The sequence below is a fragment of the Paroedura picta genome, chromosome 9 (assembly GCF_049243985.1).
Source record: "Paroedura picta isolate Pp20150507F chromosome 9, Ppicta_v3.0, whole genome shotgun sequence".
In the NCBI taxonomy this organism is placed as follows: domain Eukaryota; kingdom Metazoa; phylum Chordata; class Lepidosauria; order Squamata; family Gekkonidae; genus Paroedura; species Paroedura picta.
In genome coordinates, this window is record NC_135377.1 from 4,808,087 (window position 1) to 4,828,986 (window position 20,900).

Genomic DNA, 20,900 nt, shown 5'->3' on the forward strand with positions numbered 1-20,900 from the left:
GCCTATTCCACTGCTGAACTACTCTGACTGGGAAATTTTTTTCCTGATATCTAGCCTCTATCATTGTACTTGTAGTTTAAACCCATTACTGCGTGTCCTCTCCTCTGCAGCTAATGGGAACAGCATCCTGCCCTCCTCCACGTGACAACCTGTCAAATACTTAAAGAGGGCTATCATGTCCCCTCTCAACCTCCTTTTCTCCAGGCTGAACATTCCCAAGTCCCTCAACCTACTGATTCTTCTCTGCTGTGGTTTCCCATGAACAAGTTGAGTGTATGTTTTGTTCAGCTGACTGTCCACGTGCGTTCGCTGGTTTGCTGCTGAGGCAGACTGAGACTGGCCCCTCCCCAGACTCAGAGCTGCTGGGCGCTAGGAATACTCGCCTGCCGTTGCCCCACTGGTGCAGCTTCCAGAAGCCCTGCCTAGAGCCACACAAGTGAAGTTGGGCGGCAGCAGAAGCCTCTTGCAGCCAGAAAAGAAGCCAGATGTGCGACTCGGCAACAGCAGTGCTACCCTGTCTTCTCTTACCCAGCTATGCTATCCACTGGGGAGGGTGGAGGAGCCAGAAGGGACACAGTGGGGATCCTGCTGCTGTCTGCTGCTTCCTCAACTCCCCCTGCCAATCAGGAGTATGTAGGTGTAAGTGGGGCTGGCAGGGTGAAGGAGGCACCCCCTGCTGTAGTCTGAATCTGGGAGAGATGGTGGGTAAGCGCCAGCAGGTAGGAGGAAGAGGCAGGGATTTCCCTCTGTCCCCCCAACCCACCCCTTAAGAGCACTTGGGCTATGAGAAAATAGCCAAACACCCACACATACACAGAGCAAAGTGCCCAATTGAAGAGGGACTCCTGAAGAATGGACTCTCCCCCACCCCATCCTACCCCTATGCAGTTCTCCTGGCCCAGGGGAGTCTCTTTTTTTTCATCTCACTATTGAATGGAGGAGATATTGAGAGAGGACATTCATAGTTAAAGATGCAGCAGCTCTCCTCTCCTCCCACCCCTCAAAAACGAGAAAGATGTCCTGCTTGCCCCATCGGCTGCCTCTTTTAGGTCTGCCAGTGTGTGTGTGCGTGTGTGTGTGTGTGGGGGGGGGAGACACACAGCTTGTCAGATCTTGGAAGTTAAGCAGGGTCAACACCCATATGATAAATACATAATAAATACACATCCATTTTGCTTTTCTGTAACAAACAAAAAAGATTCCTCAAAGCTACTGCTACTTGCCCCTATCCCCTTTTCAAATGTAAAAAGCATCGACTTTAGTCACTAGAGCATCCACTTTTCACATTGTTGTTGTTGTTGTTGCTGTTGTTATTTCAGTTTATCTCCTGCCACTCCTGAGACCGGCTTGTGGCGGGTTACAAAACGTCCACTAAACCCCCCAATAAAACCCCATTAAAAACCAACAGGACGACAAAAAATATACAAGAAAAAAACGGAACAAATATGGTGGTAATTACTCGATCTCCCATCCAGCCTAAAATAAGGGGGTGGAAAGAATCATAGAATCATAGAGTTGGAAGGGGCCATACAGGCCATCTAGTCCAACCCCCTGCTCAACGCAGGATCAGCCCGAAGCATCCTAAAGCATCCAAGAAAAGTGTGTATCCAACCTTTGCTTGAAGACTGCCAGTGAGGGGCAGCTCCCCACCTCCTTAGGCAGCCTATTCCACTGCTGAACTACTCTGACTGTGAAAAACTTTTTCCTGAGATAGCAAATAGCAAAGATAGCAAATAGCCTAACCGCTGCCTAACACAGTGGGTGGGTGGGCAATCTGATCTTCCTTACTACCCCGGCCTCAACCATAGACCTGGCGGAAGAGCTCCGTTTTGCAGACCCTGCGGAACATCGGAAGCTCCCACAGGGCCCACAGCTCTCCCAGGAGCTCATTAAGCAGGAAAACCAATGGCAGGGGAGGGGGCAGGAAAGAGGTGTGTTAGCAGGAGCGGGGAGCCCAGAAGGAATGAAGGGGGGGGGAATTTCCCTGCAGGTCTCTTACAGGCTTTGCTTGTAACTGTATAATATCTACCTCAACCAATACAATAAAACCAGATTAAGAAGAAGAAGAGCTGGGGTTTTGTACCCCGTTTTTTTACTACCCAAAGGACTCTCAATGCAGCTTACAATTGCCTCTTCCCCGTAAGATAGGTGAGGCTTAGAGAGCTCTGAGAGAACTGTGACTGGCCCAAGGTGGCTTCATGTGAAGGAGTGGGGGAAGCAAACCTGGTCAGAGGCTGCGACTTCTAACTGCTACACTGGATTGGAAACTCTAATACATAGAACTAACAACACACTATAGTTGGATTACAAAATTAGAAAACCATGGGGAAAGTAGTGTGATAGATGCCATAAACAATGTAGTGTAACTACCTAATTTCCTCCCCCCCCCCCGCCCGACATTAGAACTGCAGCCTTGCTCCCTGCTCAGTCCTCTTCAAGGCAGCAGCATGACCATAGCTGAGCCGGGAGTACAAAAACCCTTCCCTGGCTGCTCAGTGTTCGAAGGATGGCATAGCTGACATAGTTTTCATATCTCTTTGGGACTTGTTTCTCCCACCCCTGTTACATTTGGAGAGTTCTCTCCCCCCCCCAAAAAAAAAAAAAACCCTCCACATATATAGTCAGCAGTCCTTGTTCTGCATTGACGAAGAATGCGGCAGTGACATTGATGAAACTTTGTGCTAAAATTAGGGTTTTATTTTAAGATTTCTTTTTTTAAGGCCAAAATACCATCGTTTTTCCTTTGTTGAGAATGTGCATTTTTTCCCACTGACTTAATAAACAGCTACATGGAATGCAGTCGAGTGGGGAAAGGATGGCGGCAGAAAGATTTTTTCCATTCCCCAAAGAATTGGGCTAAATGAAGACGATGGTGCCCGTTTCAGTGTTGTGGCATCTATCTTAAGGGTTACCATCTGTTGCCCCATGGTGTGAGCAGTGGGTGGTTGTCTTCTGCTAGGGCCATTGATTTGGGGTTGTGTCCCGGGGCTTGCGGCTGTTGTCAGGGTGCTGCGTAGAGCTGGGATGCCAATGTGCTCGCCTTGGAGAGCTTTGGTGTGCCCAAAAGAGTGAGGCTGCCAGGCTCAATGGGAGGCTCAGGGGTGGGGAAAGAGAGGCCAGCTGTCTCCTTCGTGTCTCAATGTTCCTTCTTGGGGAAATGAAGGAGGGACATAGGGTAGCTCTAGGAATGGCTGGAAACTAAATAAAATAATTCTGTTCTGTATCTCATAATCAGTAGAACACATTTCCCAGACAATACCCGGAAGAACTAAGAGCCCTGACGGAACTATCCATGTTCCGCTGGCCCTGTAAGACGGAGCGCTTCCGCCAGGCGTATGGTTGAGACTGGGATTAAGATCAGTGGGCTCCGCCCTATGTTGCCCTACGTTAAACTGGCGAGTCCATATTGGTGTGTCTCCCATGAGGCCATGCCATTGGCCAGGCTGGCTGAGTTGGGTTTCTGGTCCAGTAGAGTTACACCGCCATTGGGATACCACGCACATGATTGATTTTGTATTTTTGTATTGTGTGGCGCAGGGTGGTAAGGCAGCCAACATGCTGTCTAAAGCTCTGCCCATGAGGCTGGGAGTTCGATCCCAGCAGCTGGCTCAAGGTCGACTCAGCCTTCCATCCTTCCGAGGTCGGTGAAATGAGTACCCAGCTTGCTGGGGGGTAAACGGTAATGACTGGGGAAGGCACTGGCAAACCACCCCGTATTGAGTCTGCCATGAAAACGCTAGAGGGCGTCACCCCAAGGGTCAGACATGACCCGGTGCTTGCACAGGGGATACCTTTAGCTTTACCTTTATACAATACCAAATGGCATTTTAGGGATTTTAATGTTTTAAGGGGTTATATGGGGATTTTGTGATTGTATCTTATATTGTGAGCCGCCGCGAGGCAACATTGTCGTGAGAGGCGGGGTATAAATTAAAGCATAAATAAAATACACTGAACCCGACAGCATCCAGTTAGTTACAGAGCCCTGTTGAGCTTCCAGTTGAGTCAAGCCACTTCCCCTTTGTAGGTGAGCCAGCTTCAAGTTAACATAAATCTCTTAGGTCTTCTCCTGTACCTTTGGGTTTAAGTTTGCTTTAGGATGCTTAGGGCTGATCCTGCGTTGAGCAGGGGGTTGGACTAGATGGCCTGTATGGCCCCTTCCAACTCTTTGATCCTATGATTCTATGATTCTACTTCCAGAATTTTAGGAGGCTTCGTACAGCACTGCTGTAGGATTGCGCGGATATCAAGTGTGGTGAAAAAGCACGCAGGAAATCATGGAAGCAATTTCTGCTCCCCTGACTTAAAGCCGATTCCAAAAGTTTTCTAAATGCAAAGTGGAAGCCCAGGAAAACGAAGGTTTATGCAGACCCCATTTAATTCACTGGGGGAGCTCAGCAGGCGGGAAATCCATCGTCATGAAACCAGCGGCCCTCCAGAGTGCTTTCCTTGGGCTATCATCATTCATCCCAGAGTACATGCTCCCCCCCCTCCCCCTTAAAAATGCTTGTACACATAGCCTGCATTATTTTTCAAGCCTGGTAGGCTCTCTTATTTTATCTCTCTGACTTTGCAAAAAAAACAACAACCCCAAACCCTAACAAGCAGTGATTTCTGTTGATTTCTCCCGCTGCTCGCGGAGGAGTCTTGGATCCGGGCCGCCCTTCTGAACTTTCCTGCATCTCTGCGCTTCTAAAGAGCTTCAGTAATTGGCCCCATTTGGGAAGCTTGCAGATGGAGCCAAGTACATCTAAGCCTTCCTCAAGCAGGAAACAGGAATTAATGTGCAGCGTTTCTCATCCTGTGGTTGAGATTTTCGCTGCTCGGAAGAAAAGTGCAGCAGAGGGGGGAACGGCTGCGGGGCGGCTGCTGCTGCTGCCGCCGCCGCTCTTCCTGAGAGAATTAAAATGCAGGTTTTCCAATGTTGTGTTGGGGAAATGGTACTATCAACATTTATCTCAAAGCCTTTTTTATGTTCAAGCAGAAAAGGGGATAGCTAAGAAGTTTAAAAAAGGGGGGGGAAATGCTTTAGAGAATTGCTAGAAAGTTGAGCCTCCGTACTTCTGAAAGAGCGGCAGGCAGCGGGCGGGGAGGGGTGCACCCAAGAGAAGAAGGAATGTTAATAACATCTGTATTCCTCAGTTTTTTTCCCCCAGCGCTGTTTTCTTTGCCTTTAGTTAGACTTTTTTGCTCCTCTGTGCAATTTGACTTGCCAAGGCTCGACAGACCCTCAAATACAAAACCACGGTTTCTTCTCCTTCCTTCAGAAGCCTGACGTCCGGCTCTCCAGAGGCAGCATCGATCGGGAAGACGGGAGTCTCCAGAGTCCGGTAAGCAGGCAGGCTGCCTTTTCATCCACCCAAACGGGGGATCATTGGTGTGATTTTCTCGGCGGAAACGGCTGTTGGCGTTTTGGTGATCATGGCCAGGGAGGTTTTGATTTGCGTGAGTCTAATGTCAGTTGCGAGAGCGTTCAGAAGGCTCGGCTTCTGCGGAATGGGAGCGACAGGGAGATCTTGTTCAGGCAGCACTTTGGGGGCTGCCTCTGTTCAAGCTATGCTGGAGCAGATGCCTCTCCCCACCCTCCTGAACAAAGTTCTAATTGTTTTTAAAGTAGCTGCACGGTATTCCTCCAGGTTTCTGGGTCCTTGTTTTCCCTCGTTGCTTCAGTTAGCTTAGCATCGATCTCTGTCAACAGGAAGTAGATTTTTCAAATACCTCCAGCAGATGTGGAAGTCACTGGGGAAAGCGTTTTGCAAAGTAATGTGGCTTTTAAGCAGCACTCTTTATTTATCAAAATGTGTTTATACCCCCTCTTTCCCCGAGGCACCTTTCAATCCTAAATTAAAACTTCTTTTCACGATAAAACAAAGCCCCATTCCTTCCCCCCCCCCAGAAACCGCCTGCAGCTCACACCCCACTAATAGTCTCAGCAAATAAAAGATCTTTTCTAAACTTACAAGGGTGGCATTCCCCTCCCCAGGGAAACCTGCAGGTAGAATGTGCAGTCAAGTTGCATCCAACTTTAAGAGGAGCTATCAAGGGGTTTTCAACAGAAAATACATTCAGAGGTGGTTAGCCATTTCCTTACACTGCAAAGCAGCCCTGGATTTCCTTGGTGGTCTTGACACCTCCCGAAACGGGATTAAAATGTTCCAGCTGGGAGAGTGGGTGGAAAATGATGGGAAGGAGATTGAAAATGCTTATTTTGTTGGTTTAGAGCAGGGGTAGTCAAACTGCGGCCCTCCAGATGTCCATGGACTACAATTCCCAGGAGCCCCCTGCCAGCGAATGCTGGCAGGGGGCTCCTGGGAATTGTAGTCCATGGACATCTGGAGGGCCGCAGTTTGACTACCCCTGGTTTAGAGAGTCTGCAGAGAACCTGAGGAGGGTGAAAGACCTGTTTCTGCTCATCCCTGCTGAGAAAGAAAAGGAACCTTGGGGGCGAGTTAAAAAAATGCACATATTCAGGAGGTGACTAATCTCCTAACTGCGAAAAAGAGATGGCAAATAGGACATAGGTAAAATGTTCTTCAGATGTATCATCATTAAGAGTGATGATTTCAGATTTAGGGAAAGAAGATAGCGTCCATGACTTATTTAGCTCAGTAATTGCTGGAGATTTTCTTGATCAACTAGTCCAGGAGGAAAGCAGTGATAAACTACCTCTGTTTGGTTACCATAAGTTGGCTGTGGCTTGACAGCCCTTTTCACACCAAAAGCCTGAATTGGGCAAGTCTTTACCAAAGGAGAAGGTGAGGGAACCACATGCCTGTTTAAGAAATGGAGATCTAAGCTTTGGTCTTCACATTGGTTTCAGGGTCAACGAGAGCAGGTGGCCTGGCCAAGCTGGTGTTTCTTTATTTGGAGAAGAACTTTAGAAGAGTCCAGACAGAGTTGGTCTAGCTTCTAGAACTAGAATTGGCATGACCAAATCCAGTGGGGCAAGCAAGCAGGGAAAAGGTTGTTTCTTGCGGTGATGGCATGCAACTGGAGAGTCACTTTGGTCCAAACTCTGGCTCAGTCTGTTTGCCATCGCTGATCGTACCAGCCGACACGGGGCATTGTGGGCTTCCCCTCGTTCCCTCTACAGATGCAGAGCTGATAGCCCTCTTTCTTTACAGCTCTCGTGTTCAGTCTCCAACCACTTGCTGGAACGAAAGGCCCCTGGCCACTCTTAGAAGTGCACATGTGTATCAGAGCTTTGCGGTTCCCCCAAAATAAAGGCCAAACATCTGTCGCTCACATGCCTTCCCCATTCACATATAAAGTGGGTTGGATCTAAGTTTTTCATCAAAGGAGGTTCATTGGTGAATCAGACCTCATCCTTCTCCCCACGCTTGGTTGCTTTTGATGCCTCCTTCTGCCCCAGGGCCCCTCCTGGTGTTTGGAGGGAGGGAGGTTGGACTGCAGACTTCAGTCAAGAGGGGGCTGGTTCCGCTTCCTCGGTTGTCATTTTCAGTGTCCATCCTAATTTGAACCTGAGAGTCGTACCTTTCATCTTGGATTAAGGAAAAGGAAATCTTGATGGAAAGTCTTTCTTCCTTGATCATATATCCACCTTCCAAGGCTGGGAGTTCAGTTCAGTTTGTTTTTGAGGCCTGCATTTCTGTGTGTGCGAATGAGCCAGGAAGGTAGCAGCAGCTAGCAAGAACATGTTGAATGAATCAGTGGAGAGATTTATTGTGGATTTATTGGTGGGAGCAGATGAGTTTGTGCAGGCGCTCTGTGGCTTGGCGCTGTTTGGCGAGGTGACCTTGAAATACTCTGGATATTTGTAGTTATAATTTATTGGATATGCTTCGCTTTAAAGTCAGAGGGACCCAGCTGGCGCTGTTGCAGAGGGTTAAGATCCCTGCCTATCAGCCGTCTCTGTTCCAGGTTGCATTTTGGATGACAAACCTGCCCCGTTCAGATTCCCTTACGCCCCGCCTGGGTCAGCACTTTGAGTACGCAGAAGAAAACTGCAGGTGTGCTTTTTCATGAAAGCTTTTTCTAAATGAACATTTTCCAAGAACTCGGAAATGAAAACAGCAGACTCAAACGTCACATTTTGTTGTGCAGTGACTGTTCAGACTTCTGTCTGAATTTATTTATTTTCTCCTGAACTGACAGGAGAGTTGGATAAATAACCCCTAGATTTCAAGCCTTCCCCAATTATTAATTCTTCCCTTTTGCCTTTTGACTATGAAACAGAGCCATAATTGCGATGGAAGGGGGTGGGGGAGGACGATCAAATCTCTTCTGTTCTTTTGGAATGACAAGGAAAGACTTGAGGCACAGGTTTTTCAAACTCGACTTCTGCCCGATCAGTACCCATGATTTATTTTAATAAAGGTATTTTTTGGACTGAAGAAATAGTTTGCTATAAACATACCAATCTGATTGAGTAATGGTTAACAGTAACTTGGCTTAGATATATCCCGCAGATGCGGAGCAAAACAGTATGGGATGAAGGGGTCTTTTTATTCCTCAGGAGCGTGATTTACGCTCGGAGTTTGTTTTTCTCCTGAAATTTGAGACAGATGGGAGAGAGAAAAATATATGGGGCATTTATTGTGGTTGGATCAACTTCTCAGGGTTAGAGTGGGGTGAGGGGATGTACGATGGAGGTGTGTGTGGGGGGGAGGGTTTGAACATAAACACTGTGATGGACTACATTTATTCTTTTCCAGGCATCTAACCAGCATATTTATCAGCCTGTGGGCAAACCAGGTAAGTCATAAAGAGATAGCTTGAACTCTTTCTCCCCTTTTTCTCCGTTTTTGGAAAAACAGTATGTTATAAACTGAAGTGGTAAGCCACGTTTTCCCACCAGAATCTCAGGAGGAGCCCCATGTGTTCAAGGGGTCTCCAGCTCAATAGCAAGGGAATGGAGAGGCTGACAGTGCCTCTGTTCTTGCCTTGCTCGAACTCTCCAGGAGCATCTTCATGCTCTTGGGAGAGGCTGTGGCTCAGTGGTAGAGCATCGTTTTTGCATGCAGAAACTCCCAGGTTTGAACCCTGTCATCTCCAGTTAGAAGAGCGAGATGGTGAGTGGTGGCAGAGGGCCTGACATCATGGAGACCACCTGCCAGTCTTTGGAGTAGACAATATTGACAATATAATATTGACCAAGGGTCTGATTGAGTACAGGGCAAGGGCAATTTCATGGGTTCTTGCTTGTCCACAACCAGGAGAACACTTTGAGAAGGTATCCAGGGTCACTTTTGCTGTCCTTTTTGACAGTAATGGTAGAGTCCCCCCCTTTTTATTGTTACATACAAATGTTGTTTGGTTTTTTTGTGCTACTTTCCTAGATCACTCTGCCCCACCAAAGAAACCGCCTCGCCCAGGAGCTCCCAGTCATTTGGGGAGCCTTGCCAGCCTCAACAGCCCGGTGGACAGCTACAATGAGGGTGTCAAGGTATATTCTTACTGCCGTCTGAAATGCCAGTGGGTTGCCACTCAACCAGTAAGCTGTTAAGTGGTTAACGTGATTGTCATGCAGAAATGGGACCAAGGCCTACTGAAACCCAACTTGGCCAATTGGGGTAGATTCGTTTAGGACAGAAATATTTCTGGAACTCTTTGATACCCAAAGGAAGGAAACGATCACCTTGTGTCATAGCCAGTCATCTCTATTTCCTCTCCTCCAGGATTCAGATTCTCTGTAGAGATGGCCACAGAATCCAACTGCAAGCTAAGGGTCAAGTAATGCTGTCTTTAAGATGAGGTCAAGGCCTACACATTGTTGACATGGAATAAGAGCTCATGTCAGTATTCTGTTGGAACACGATGATGCTTTTTAATGATACCAGCTGCTTTTTAATCATATCATGCAAGGGGATACATTCAGACCCAGTACGTTTATGGACCATAATGCTGTGCAGCAGAGCAGACATTTGTGACACCAAATATTTGGTTGTCTGTAGAGAAGCCAAAGTGTCATTTGTGTGTTGTGCTGTTGGGTAATTAGGAGTTTGGAGCCAGTTAGATAGCTTGCTCAGTTGAGAAACCAGTTACTCAAACCTTGAACACTATTAAGACGATATTGGAATCTTTAAGTCTGCATACCACAGGGGTGCTGCAACTTGTGTCTTTGCCAGAGGACTGGAGAGCACCTTCCATACCTTTAATGTATTGCTTCATTCTCCAAGAAGCCTTTCCACCTCCTTCTGAAGTCCTGCCCACTGCAATGTGTGACATAATTATGAGCAACTAAGCCCCTCCCTATCAGTGGGTTGTAGCTACAATGATTTAGCCAATCTCCAGAAGGTCTCCCAAGTGGGATTTGTTTATTCTCCAATAATTCAGTTTTCAATCTTCCAGACTCTTGACTGGTACCTTTGGGAGATGGTTTGGGTTTCTTGGAAATTGCCTGAAAACTTGGGCCAAAATTGTGGATTTGTTGATGGGATGTAAAAACTGAACCTGTTTTCCACAGGGGTCACTTTCAGTGGCAGATGAATGGTAAATGGATGACTTATCTGTGGCCGTTTCCCAATATTCTTCCTTTCCCCATAGAGCAGGAGAATTTTGACACTTTTTTCATAGAGGACAGGTCTGATCCAGCAGGGCGTTCTGATGTTCTTATTGGGGAAAGGCCTTTGACTTTCTGTCCTGTTGTTGACCATCCAGAGGAGAACCTGGTTGGCCACTGTGTGAGTCAGGAAGCTGGACTAGATGGACAATTGGTCTGATTCAGCAGGGCTCTTCTGATGTTCTTGTCAGGGGAAGACCTAGGATTCTGCACCCTGTTGTTGTCTGTCTAGAGGAACTGGTTGGTCACTGTGTGAGAAAGGAGGTTGGACTAGGTTTACACCTGGTTTAATCCAGCAGGGCTCTTCTAACATCTGCATGAGAAACCATTTTTATTGGGCTACTTAGCCCCTCCTGGCATTGCCTCTCGCTCTTTGATTGTGGATGGCAGTTTTTATCCTACCTTGACCCAGATGCTGACGTTGCATATCCCCTTCCGTGGAAATACAGTTCCTCTCAGTTCCCAGGTTGACTTAAACGTGGCTCCTTACCACAAACTGAACAACAGTTATGAAAGATGCTCAGAATCTGGCTTGGACAAATCTCCCGCAGAAAAGAGCACTGTCTTGTAGCCATGAACAACGACAGCCACCCCCACCATGTCCTTGTTCTAAAAACCTGCACAGCAAATCAGTGTGGAATGCTTGATTGCCTTGTTGGGTTGTGTTAAGGGTGCATCATTTATGTATGTTAATTGAGTCATGCCTCTTCCTTTCTTCTTGCGAAACAGCAACAAGTCCCTTGTCTGTGAAGCTACTCCAGAGACAGTTTATTCATGTTCCAACCATTTTTTAAAAAATATATGGGGGGAGGGTAGAACACAGGGAAACATGCATTGAGTTAGACAAAGCTATGGTGTAAAAAGTAGCTGACTTTTAAAAAAGGAATGCATGGAGGATAGGTCTACAGGGGGAGTTATCCAGAACTCTGTGCCCACATTCTGTGTCTGGTACCCATTGAGATACCTGGATGCCAGGACCAAAGAGGTCCTGCCATGTAAAGGATGGAGCAGAATTGTTCTCTCTTGCCCCGGAGGGACAGACCAGAACGAATGGGATGAAATTAATGCAAAAGAAATTCCATCTTAACATCCGGCAGAATTTCCTGACAGTCAGAGCGGTTTCTCAGTGGAACAGGCTTCCTCAGGAGGTGGTGGGTTCTCCATCTTTGGAAAATTTTAGGCAGAGGCTAGATAGCCATCTGACAGGCTGATTCTGTGAGGTTCAAGTGGGTGGCAGGTTACAGTAGATAAGCGATTGGGATGTGAGTGTCCTGCATAGTGCAGGGGGTTGGACTAGATGACCCAGGAGGTCCCTTCCAACTCTATGATTCTAGGTGACCGTTGCCACCGTGTCCCACTTGTGAGGTACCCAGAGGCATGTGGCCAGTCCCTAAATTAACCAGCAGCCAGTTCCAGCAAGAAATCCTCTTCTAATTCAAGGGCAGCCAGGACATGTTTTCCAAATTTAGTTTCTCAGGAAAACTTGGCCAGCCTGGCCTTTCTCAAGAGTCCTGTTCCCCTTTTGTGATCACAATGGAGATTCTTGGTGAAGTGGAATCTATTTTAGGACTTGGGGGAAAGAGGTGGGGGAGGGCAGTCCAGAGTGAAGGCCCAGTTTATTCCCATCACTGGAATTCAAATGGACGCAGCAGGAACCTTCTCTCTCCAAATGGGGCACGACTGTCTCTTGGGATTAGAAGCCAGCGGGCCCAACTGACTGCTCCACAGAGAGATTATTTTGTTATATCAGTGCCGAAGTCTTTCCCATGGGGAACCCTCCAAATTATTTTTTCAAAGGTAAAGGTAAAGGTACCCCCTGTGCAAGCACCGAGTCATGTCTGACCCTTGGGGTGACGCCCTCCAGCGTTTTCATGGCAGACTCAATCCGGGGTGGTTTGCCAGTGCCTTCCCCAGTCATTACCGTTTACCCCCCCAGCAAGCAAGCTGGGTAGTCATTTTACCGACCTCGGAAGGATGGAAGGCTGAGTCGGCCTTGAGCCGGCTGCTGGGATTGAACTCCCAGCCTCATGGGCAGACAGCTTCAGACAGCATGTCAGCTGACTTACCACTCTTTGCCACAAGAGGCTCTTTTTTTTTTTAAAGGATGATTTGCTAATCTTTGAGCTTTCAGCTAAAACTACTGTATCGACATGATTTAGCCAAGGTTGGGAAGAGGCTGTAGGAATCCCCCTTATAGTGGGGCGAGGAAGAGATTACTGGGAAGAGATTGCCAGGATTACTGCCCTCCCCACACACCCCATTTGCCATCTTCTCAACTGTCGTTTTGGAGGGGGGATATTAACAGTGTTTTTCTTTGGGGAGGGGCCGGATTGCGTGTGTTCCCTTCTCTTGCGGCCTTATGTCCTGCAGTGGATTTTCCTGGCCCTCTCTTGGGAAGCCACCAGACCTTATGTTTTAATAGAAAGTGACTTTGTTGGAACGTGCCAAACTAAACAGAAGGCTTTGCCAGAGGCTTTCAGGCCTTACAAAAGCAATCCGCTGTGGGCTGATGAGCCCTGGGACAATCTGGAGCTGGATTCTTTGGCTCCGTTTCCTAAACCAGTGTGTGTGTGGGGGGGGGGGGGAGTCAGCAAAGATGACTTTGCAGCGGAGCAGGATCAGCCTTGATTTCAGAAACGGCAGCGAACCATTCAAAAGTTCTGCCTCTCAAGCCAGCCTGAAGAATTTCCCTGCCAGGGCTCTTGGATGTCAGCACAGGAACCCAGAGGGTTGTGGGTAATCGGCCCCTCCCAGGCCATCCTCCAGCTGGGCTCTACCAAGGGCCTGACCAGAGAACAGGATCCGGGCAATTAGATGACTAAAGGATTCCTTCTGCTGAGCACTTCCTCCCCCCTCTCATAAACGCAGAGGCTTTGGTTTCTCTTGCCTGCTCTTCTTGGGCTGCCAGGCGGGGGTGTGGGGGGAGCACGCACAAGAGCAAGAGCCAGCGGGCAAGAGGCCCCTCACGCTCTTCCTGACTTTGCTTCTTGTCAGCTGGGCTTGGCCCCGTGGCCGTTTGCATGTCCTCTTCTCCCAGGGTGCATGGCAGATCAATAACCCTTGGCCCAGGTCTGTGATGGGCGGGGGGGGGGGCAGCCACCACCTCCACCGAGCAGAAAGGGGTCCAGGGGCGCTGTGGAGCGGAGGCTTTTTGTTAACAGGTCTCTCTGGCTGCATTCATTAATATTTTGTTTTTCTTTTTCTTTCCCTCCCCCTTGTGGTAAACCTCTTTAACCTCCCTCCAAACTCTGCGGGACACTAGCCATGGCGGGTAAGCACTGTGCGTGCGAGTGGGCGGCCGGGCTGTGCATTGGTGGCTTTCACTTTTCGCAAATGTCTTTGCATGTGCTCACGATGCCGCAGCAGCTATTCTGGCCCCCTGGCGCAGAATTCCCACTTATTCGTCCCCTCCTTGTCGGCGAACAGGGAGTTCTCGCGCAGGGCCGTTGGGCCTCTGGCATTCCGCGGTGGTCCCAGCCAGGGCGGGGTGTTTAAAACAGCTGTGGACATAACCACAGAGCCACTTTCAGAGTGCTTGAGATCTGAAGCCGTTCTTATACTGCTAAAAGTATGTTAAGGAGGCCCACCTCACTGGGGTGTCGTGAAGCTAAAACAGCAGAGAGCGGGACAGATTAGCCCTTTTGGATCTCCATTGAGAAGAAAAGTCGGAGGACGAGTGAAGTAAATAAATCAGTGGGCGAGATGCATGCCTGTCGTTCATGCCATGTCTTCAGCCCAGATACAGATATGCCAAGCCCACTTTTGCCTTCAGCTCTCAAACTTGCTACCTGCAGGTGCCAGAACGGAACCAGGGACCTTTAACACACAGCGGGTGGCTTCTGCTAACTGCTCTGTGGACCCCAAGAAAACTCTGCTTTTTGTCCATAGGGGCATTCTTCCCTCCTACATCATCAGGAGAGCATTTTATGTGTAAGGATCGCTGACGGGAAGCGGCACCCTGCAGGGACGGAGGAGACAGAAGGCCCAAGCAAGGCTCTGGGCTGTAGAACTGGAGGGGGTGGGGGAGCGTCAGCAAGTGAACTCCTCCTGCCTTCTCTCCCCCTCCCCTCTTCCTGTTACCATCACTCCAGCTCAGCTGTGCTTCTTCCTCATTGCTAAGAAAAGGCTCAAGTGAAGGGCAGGTGCAATAAGGCGCATTTTTGAAATGCAGAGAAGGCGCCCTAAAATAAACTATGGTTCTTTTATAACATGTCACACTTGTGCTCCCTTGAGAGCCTTAGCGTGAGTCCAAAGCAGTGAACAACACTGTGTTTTTTGGGTGTGCATGCATGAACCTTTTGGATACCTCTAAGAAAAAAGCCAAAATCCAGAAGCATCTTAAAGACGGACAAAATTTGTTGTGGGGGAGGCAGTTTTATGAGTCCCGGCTCACTTTTGAAGGTATCTGAAGAGGTGAGCAGTGGCTCCCAAAATCTCCTCCCCTGCCACAAAAGTTGCTAGTCATTCAGGTGCTCCTGGATTGGGCTCTTTTCTACGGGTATCCAAAAGTTACGCACTCATTCACACACTCTTACTCTTTTCTACTGCTCCAGGCAGACTAACATGCCTACCCATTTTGATTTGTCAATCATTACCATTGTGCATTTAGCATTGTGGGAAGGCTGCAAAGGAAGGGTTCTTCCCGAAAAGAGGGCACGCTTTGAGTACTGGAGGAAGGGAGTCAGCGAGGGAAAAGCTGGATTGTCCTCCTGTTTTTCAAATCTTTGAGTGATGTTCACTGTTCACTGGCAACTTTAGTATTTAAATACTCTTGTTACAAATCTGTAAGAGCTCCTAGGTGAAAAGATGGTAATATTGTAAAAAAAAAAAAGTTGAAGCATAGTGAAAGCAGGACCCACAATCTTTAAACCCTTACTCTAGAGCAGGAGAAGTCAAACGGCGGCCCTCCAGATGTCCTGCCAGGGGCTCATGGGAATTGTAGTCCATGGACATCTGGAGGGCCGCCGTTTGACTACCCCTGCTCTAGAGCCCTACAGGGCTGATGGGAATTTAGTCCACAGGCCTCTGGAGAGTCACAGTTTGGCCACCTCTGCACCTTTGGCCACCTGGAGCGTTCCTTATTGAATGTACAAGGTTTGGAGATTGCCGTTTTCATATTCCAGGGCGTACAGAAACTCTGTGCTGTAGCTCCGGATGCGAACCCGAAATGAGTCAGTCGCCTCCTTATTTGGTTGGCCGCCCCATCCGAACATCAACCGCGCCTGTGTTAGAGAGAAGAGTTTCTGGTAGCAAAAGCTTTGAACAACAAAACAACTAAAGGGGGTGAGCGCCACCTGCTGGAGGAATGACCATCTCCTTCCTTCCATCCTTCCTTCCAGATTCAGCCGCAAGAGATCAGCCCTCCTCCGACGGCCAACTTGGACCGGTCCAACGACAAGGTGTATGAGAACGTCACCGGCCTGGTGAAAGCGGTCATCGAGATGTCCAGCAAGATCCAGCCAGCTCCGCCCGAGGAGTACGTCCCCATGGTGAAGGTAGCTTATTTAGTCATCGCGCGGTGTGTGCTGTGTAGCCTGGGGGTTGGAGGTTTGTCCGGCAGCCGGGCAAGGTGGTTGGCCATTGCCTTCCTCCACGTGGTGATGCCCCCTAGTGTTCCTTAGAGAAACCGCCACCCAAAACCTTGCAGTTCTCCCATCCAAATGCCAGCTGAGCTCAGCCCTGCTTTGCTTCCAAAATCTGATGGGGTCAGGCTATCCTGGTGAGGGCGGAGAGGGGAAGAAGACACAATTGAGAGCCGAAGTGGCATATAAGTGTCAGGCCAGGGTCTGAGAGGCCCTGGTTGGAATCACTGTTCTACCATAGAAGCCTGCTGGGTGCTCTTGGGTCAGACTAACCTACCTCTCAGACTAACCTACCCCTCACAGGGTTGTTATGAAGATAAGAGGGAGGAGCGGAGAATGATGTCACTTGTGTTTGGTCCCCATTGAGGAGAAGTCAAGCAAAATAAATTCCCCACAGCCAAGGCGGGGAGCCCTCCTCTCGAGGAAGATCCTGAGGTGCCTTGCCTCTGCTGGAGGCTGATGAATCTGTCTCTTGATTACTGTTTCTGTCCAGGAGGTGGGTTTGGCGCTGAGGACTCTGCTGGCAACTGTAGATGAGACCATCCCAGTACTCCCAACAAGTACTCACAGGGAGGTAAGTGGGGGTCTCCTATCACAGCAAGGTGGATCCTGTTGGAGGGAGATAAGTCCCAACGGAGCCCACAGAGTGGAAGAGGTTGGCTGCTTTAATGTATTTGTCCTGCTGAACTGAGACTCTCTCTCAGAGTAAAGAATCGCTGCCCTGATTTGGAAGGTCTGTTACATGAGCTGCCACCTTCCTAAGGACGTGGGGCAGGGCCCCGCCAGAAGTGGCACCGCAGATGCAGAGTTCGCTCCCTGTTGGCCTTTAGATCGCAAGTGAACGTACGACTGCTGCAGAGAGCAAATTGGGTGCAAATTTTGGGATTTCTTTCAGCTTGGACCAGGGGTAGTCAAACTGTGGCCCTCCAGATGTCCATGGACTACAATTCCCAGGAGCCCCTGCCAGCATTTGGGCGATCCTGGATTTGATGGCCCGCTGGTCTGATTCTGCAAGGCTCTTATGTTCTTATCATAGGAAGGCCTCAGAGTCTTTGCCTTGTTGTTGACCCTCCAGAGCAGGGGTAGTCAAACTGCGGCCCTCCAGATGTCCATGGACTACAATTCCCATGCCCCCCTGCCAGCGAATGCTGGCAGGGGCTCATGGGAATTGTAGTCCATGGACATCTGGAGGGCCGCAGTTAGACTACCCCTGCTCAGAGGAACTGGTCAGCCACTGAGTGAAACAGGATGCTGGACTAGATGGACCATTGGTCTGTTCCGAGAGAGTTCTTCTTTGGCTCACCAGACTGTCCCTTATTTTAAGCATCAGCCAATGCAGAATGGCCCAGACCTCACCTTGAAAACCCCTGGAGGGGTTGCCATCACTTGAAGGTGATGTCCCAGCACTCTTCTTCTTAAAATTAAACAATTAGGATTTAAAATCATTATTACAACCGCCCACCTTAAAATTTTAAGCCAACAGAGAGCTAGCTGATGTTTAACCAGTGGGCGTTAGGTGAGCCCTCAAGCAGGGAGGCCAGCATCTTCGCATAGAAAGAGCTTTCCTCGGGGGGGGGCAGGTGTCTTACGGCTGTGCTGTATTTGGCTACGTTTTGGGTCACCCATGGTCCTCTTTCACCCCCCCTCCCCCATGCAGATTGAGATGGCCCAGAAGCTCCTGAACTCCGACCTGGCTGAACTGATCAGCAAGATGAAGCTGGCCCAGCAGTACGTCATGACAAGCCTGCAGCAGGAGTACAAGAAGCAGATGCTCACGGCTGCTCACGCTCTGGCTGTGGACGCCAAAAACTTGCTGGATGTTATTGACCAAGCCCGGCTAAAATCCATCAGGCCCCACTAGAGGCAGGGAGTGGCGTTTGCGTCGCGCGGTTTAGGAAGAGGCCCTCTTCTCGCCAGGAGAGCCACCGCCAGCCTTCCGGCAGAAGCGAGGAACCGTCTCTGCTCGGTCCCGAGTTTCAAGCAATTCCCATCCTGCTTAACTGAACGGCACCCGTCGGCTCCCTTCTCTTTCCTCATCCTTTTAAAGCCAGGGTTTGTTTAAAAATAATCCACAATGCCGAGTACGGTCTGAGATCCAAAAATAAGATAAAACGTCAATTTTCACAGAACTCTGTACAGATGCCTGAATGGTGGAAGCCAATCCGAAATGTTTTTGCATCACATGGAATGTGAATCACTTAAAATTTCTTTTTAAAAGAAAAGAGGGAAAGCCTCAGATCTAGAACTATCCAAGCTGCAGAGCTGAGCTACATATTGTGAAGAATTCTGGGAAACCTCAGGGCTGAGAATTCTTGCCTGCAATATATGTGGACTGTCCATACTGGAATACTTTTTTTTATTAGAACACTGAATGCCACAAAAATGCTAATCACAATTTACAGAGAAAGAAGATTTAAAGAAGCTATATTTTCAAAGCGTCAGTCATAAACTAAAGCCCTCTTCGTCCGTTGCCCCCACCCACCCATTTCATGTGGACGTGAACCACCGGATCTGAACTGTAGCCATAGAAACTGAGAACTTGGTCTCTCCTCAGCCAGAATAACGTGCCAGTTTTTTGTAGCATTGTTATTTTTCCTTGGAAGCAGAAAACAAACAAGAGAAGCTGCTTTGTACCAGAGCAACGCAAGAGCTGCATTTAGAAGGAAGAAGTTCTGTAACCATACATGTTCCCCATTTTTATATAATTTATAAAGATTAAAGCCATGATGGATATTTTAAACTTACTGGAGTTGTTGAATCGGCCCTTGACAAGCCGGACGGAGGGAGGATAACAGAAAAATGGCAGATCCGTCCGTGGTTTCTTCCAGGGGCTTGCATGCTGTGTGTACAGCTCCCATTTTGGATGGGAGGAAATGAGATATCCCCACATGCTGGCTGGTCTAGGGGGCTGCAGCAGCCTGTTTTGTTCTGCAAGCAGGACTCATTCACCACTGAAATTCAGGCAGGCCTCCGAGGTATGGCCAATGGTAGGTCATGATACGTAGCCATGTTAGCCGTAGCAGAAGAAAAGAGCAAGAAGCCTAGAGTACCTTAAAGACTAACAAAATGTGAGGCAGGGGGTAAGCCTTGCAAGTCATTGCTATCTGAAGCAGCGAGCAATATCTCACAAAAAGCTCTTTAATGTGTTTTGAAATTTGTTAAACATTTATTGGGCGATATGACCATACATGATCACGTCGACTTCCCCTCCCAAAATGGCTATTGATGGGCCTGGTGGGGGTGGGGAGGGGCCCCTAGTGGGGGTGTGCCCAGCTCGAAATCTGAAGAATGTTTCAGGGGTTTTGCAGCAGTCAAAAAGTTGAGAAGGGCTGCTTTAAGGTGTTCCTGGTCTCTTTGCTTTTTTCTAACACTACAAACAGTATAACCCCCATCTTTCTCCCCCACCCCGGGGTCTGCTGGCACGCCCCCATCTTGGCGATATGGCTTGGGATGGGGCTATAGATGGGCCTTTTGGGAGCCAAAAAAGACATGATTTGTTCCTTGTGTTCAAAAGCTCCCATTTCATTGCCAAGTTTTTTTCCAAAAGCCCTTTTTGCTTCTGACAGGAGTGTGTGGCACAGAAGGCTTGTTACAATAGTGAACCTCTGTGTGCAGGGAGAAATTTTGGAGACTCCCAGGCCTGAGTTTTAGATCAGACTTAAGTTGAAAAGTAGGACGTCGAGCCTGGAACCACATAGAATCAGGTGAATGATCTGACTGAACAGTGTGAGTGGGACGCCCACCTAAGCCATTAGTCATGGGCAAAGCACTGATGCATCCTGGGGGCTCAGGTGCAGAGTTTTCTCTTAGGCAAGTATATTTCTATTATTTATAGATGAAGGCCAAATGGAAGTTGCAGCAGGCTAGGCAGAAACTCTTGCCACCCCTTGAAGACCAACAGGTAATAGTTTTTACGTACCTAAGAAGTTGTTCAGTAGAAATGTTAAGTGTCTTTAGTTGACACACACAAGCATAAAGAAAATTGTAGAACGAGGCCACACAAGATTCTACACAAAGCTTATGTTTCCTTATAGAGTTTCGGCTGTTACAGGCAAGCCAGAAGGGCTACAAGACATGAAATAACAGGGACTGTGCCCAGTATCAGCCTAATGCAAGTCTCCATCATTTACTCCTACACTGGAGGCTGGCAGGCAGTTGCTCTGATGCCCTTTTGTCCCTGAGCGGAGCCACACCCCGAGTTGTCAAAAGCAGTACCCAGAAGCATGTGCCCAGAAGTGAAATTAGACCATTATAATCTGACCTGCTCAGAATTGAGGTTGGTTTGGGGGGGGCGGTAAAAAGCAGAAAGCAGTTTTGCTGCAGATGGGTTGCATTACTCAACTGACCTACCACTTCTTGAAATTAAGCTTTAAAATCAACTTTTGCTGACACAGCTGCTACTCCAGGTGCTCTGCCACTTACTTTCAAAGGATGGCAGAATCCTCAACTGCGGTGGCAACATTCTGGGTGGCTAGAAAAGAGTCCTGCAGCGTATCGAAGACTTAGCAGACTTTGTGGCAGGGGAGGAGCTTTCATGAATCAGGGCTCACTTCTTAGTAGCCTGCCCAGGAACTATTAAGAAAGGGGTCCCTGGCCTTGTTGAACCTACAATTTTGAGGAAATTGTTGTCAGCTAGTACTGCAAGAGTCCAGCATTTTAGCTCATTCATATCCTAGGCATGGCGTTAACCACAAACAGAAGGTAAGTGCTACTGCAGAATTACTTTAATGGGAACCCACAACCTCTGAGCATTTTTAGAAGACTTGGGTACAGGAAGAATACTGGGCAGATCACAC

At 48.5% G+C, this 20,900-nt stretch overlaps 1 protein-coding gene across 16 annotated transcripts in view; it reads left to right on the top strand.

Annotated features, from left to right (window-relative positions):
• PTK2 (protein tyrosine kinase 2) overlaps positions 1–18,848 on the top strand; it is a 248,292-nt gene extending 229,444 nt beyond the window's left edge. For all 16 annotated transcript variants that reach the window (XM_077351407.1, XM_077351399.1, XM_077351401.1 and 13 more), the window contains 6 exons: positions 5,268–5,330; positions 8,676–8,715; positions 9,300–9,406; positions 15,862–16,017; positions 16,598–16,678; positions 17,762–18,848. In XM_077351407.1, coding sequence (XP_077207522.1) covers positions 5,268–5,330; positions 8,676–8,715; positions 9,300–9,406; positions 15,862–16,017; positions 16,598–16,678; positions 17,762–17,965 — 651 coding nt within the window. In that variant the 3' untranslated portion in view covers positions 17,966–18,848. The remainder of the gene's footprint in view (positions 1–5,267; positions 5,331–8,675; positions 8,716–9,299; positions 9,407–15,861; positions 16,018–16,597; positions 16,679–17,761) is intronic.
• The last annotated feature ends 2,052 nt before the right edge of the window (positions 18,849–20,900 follow it).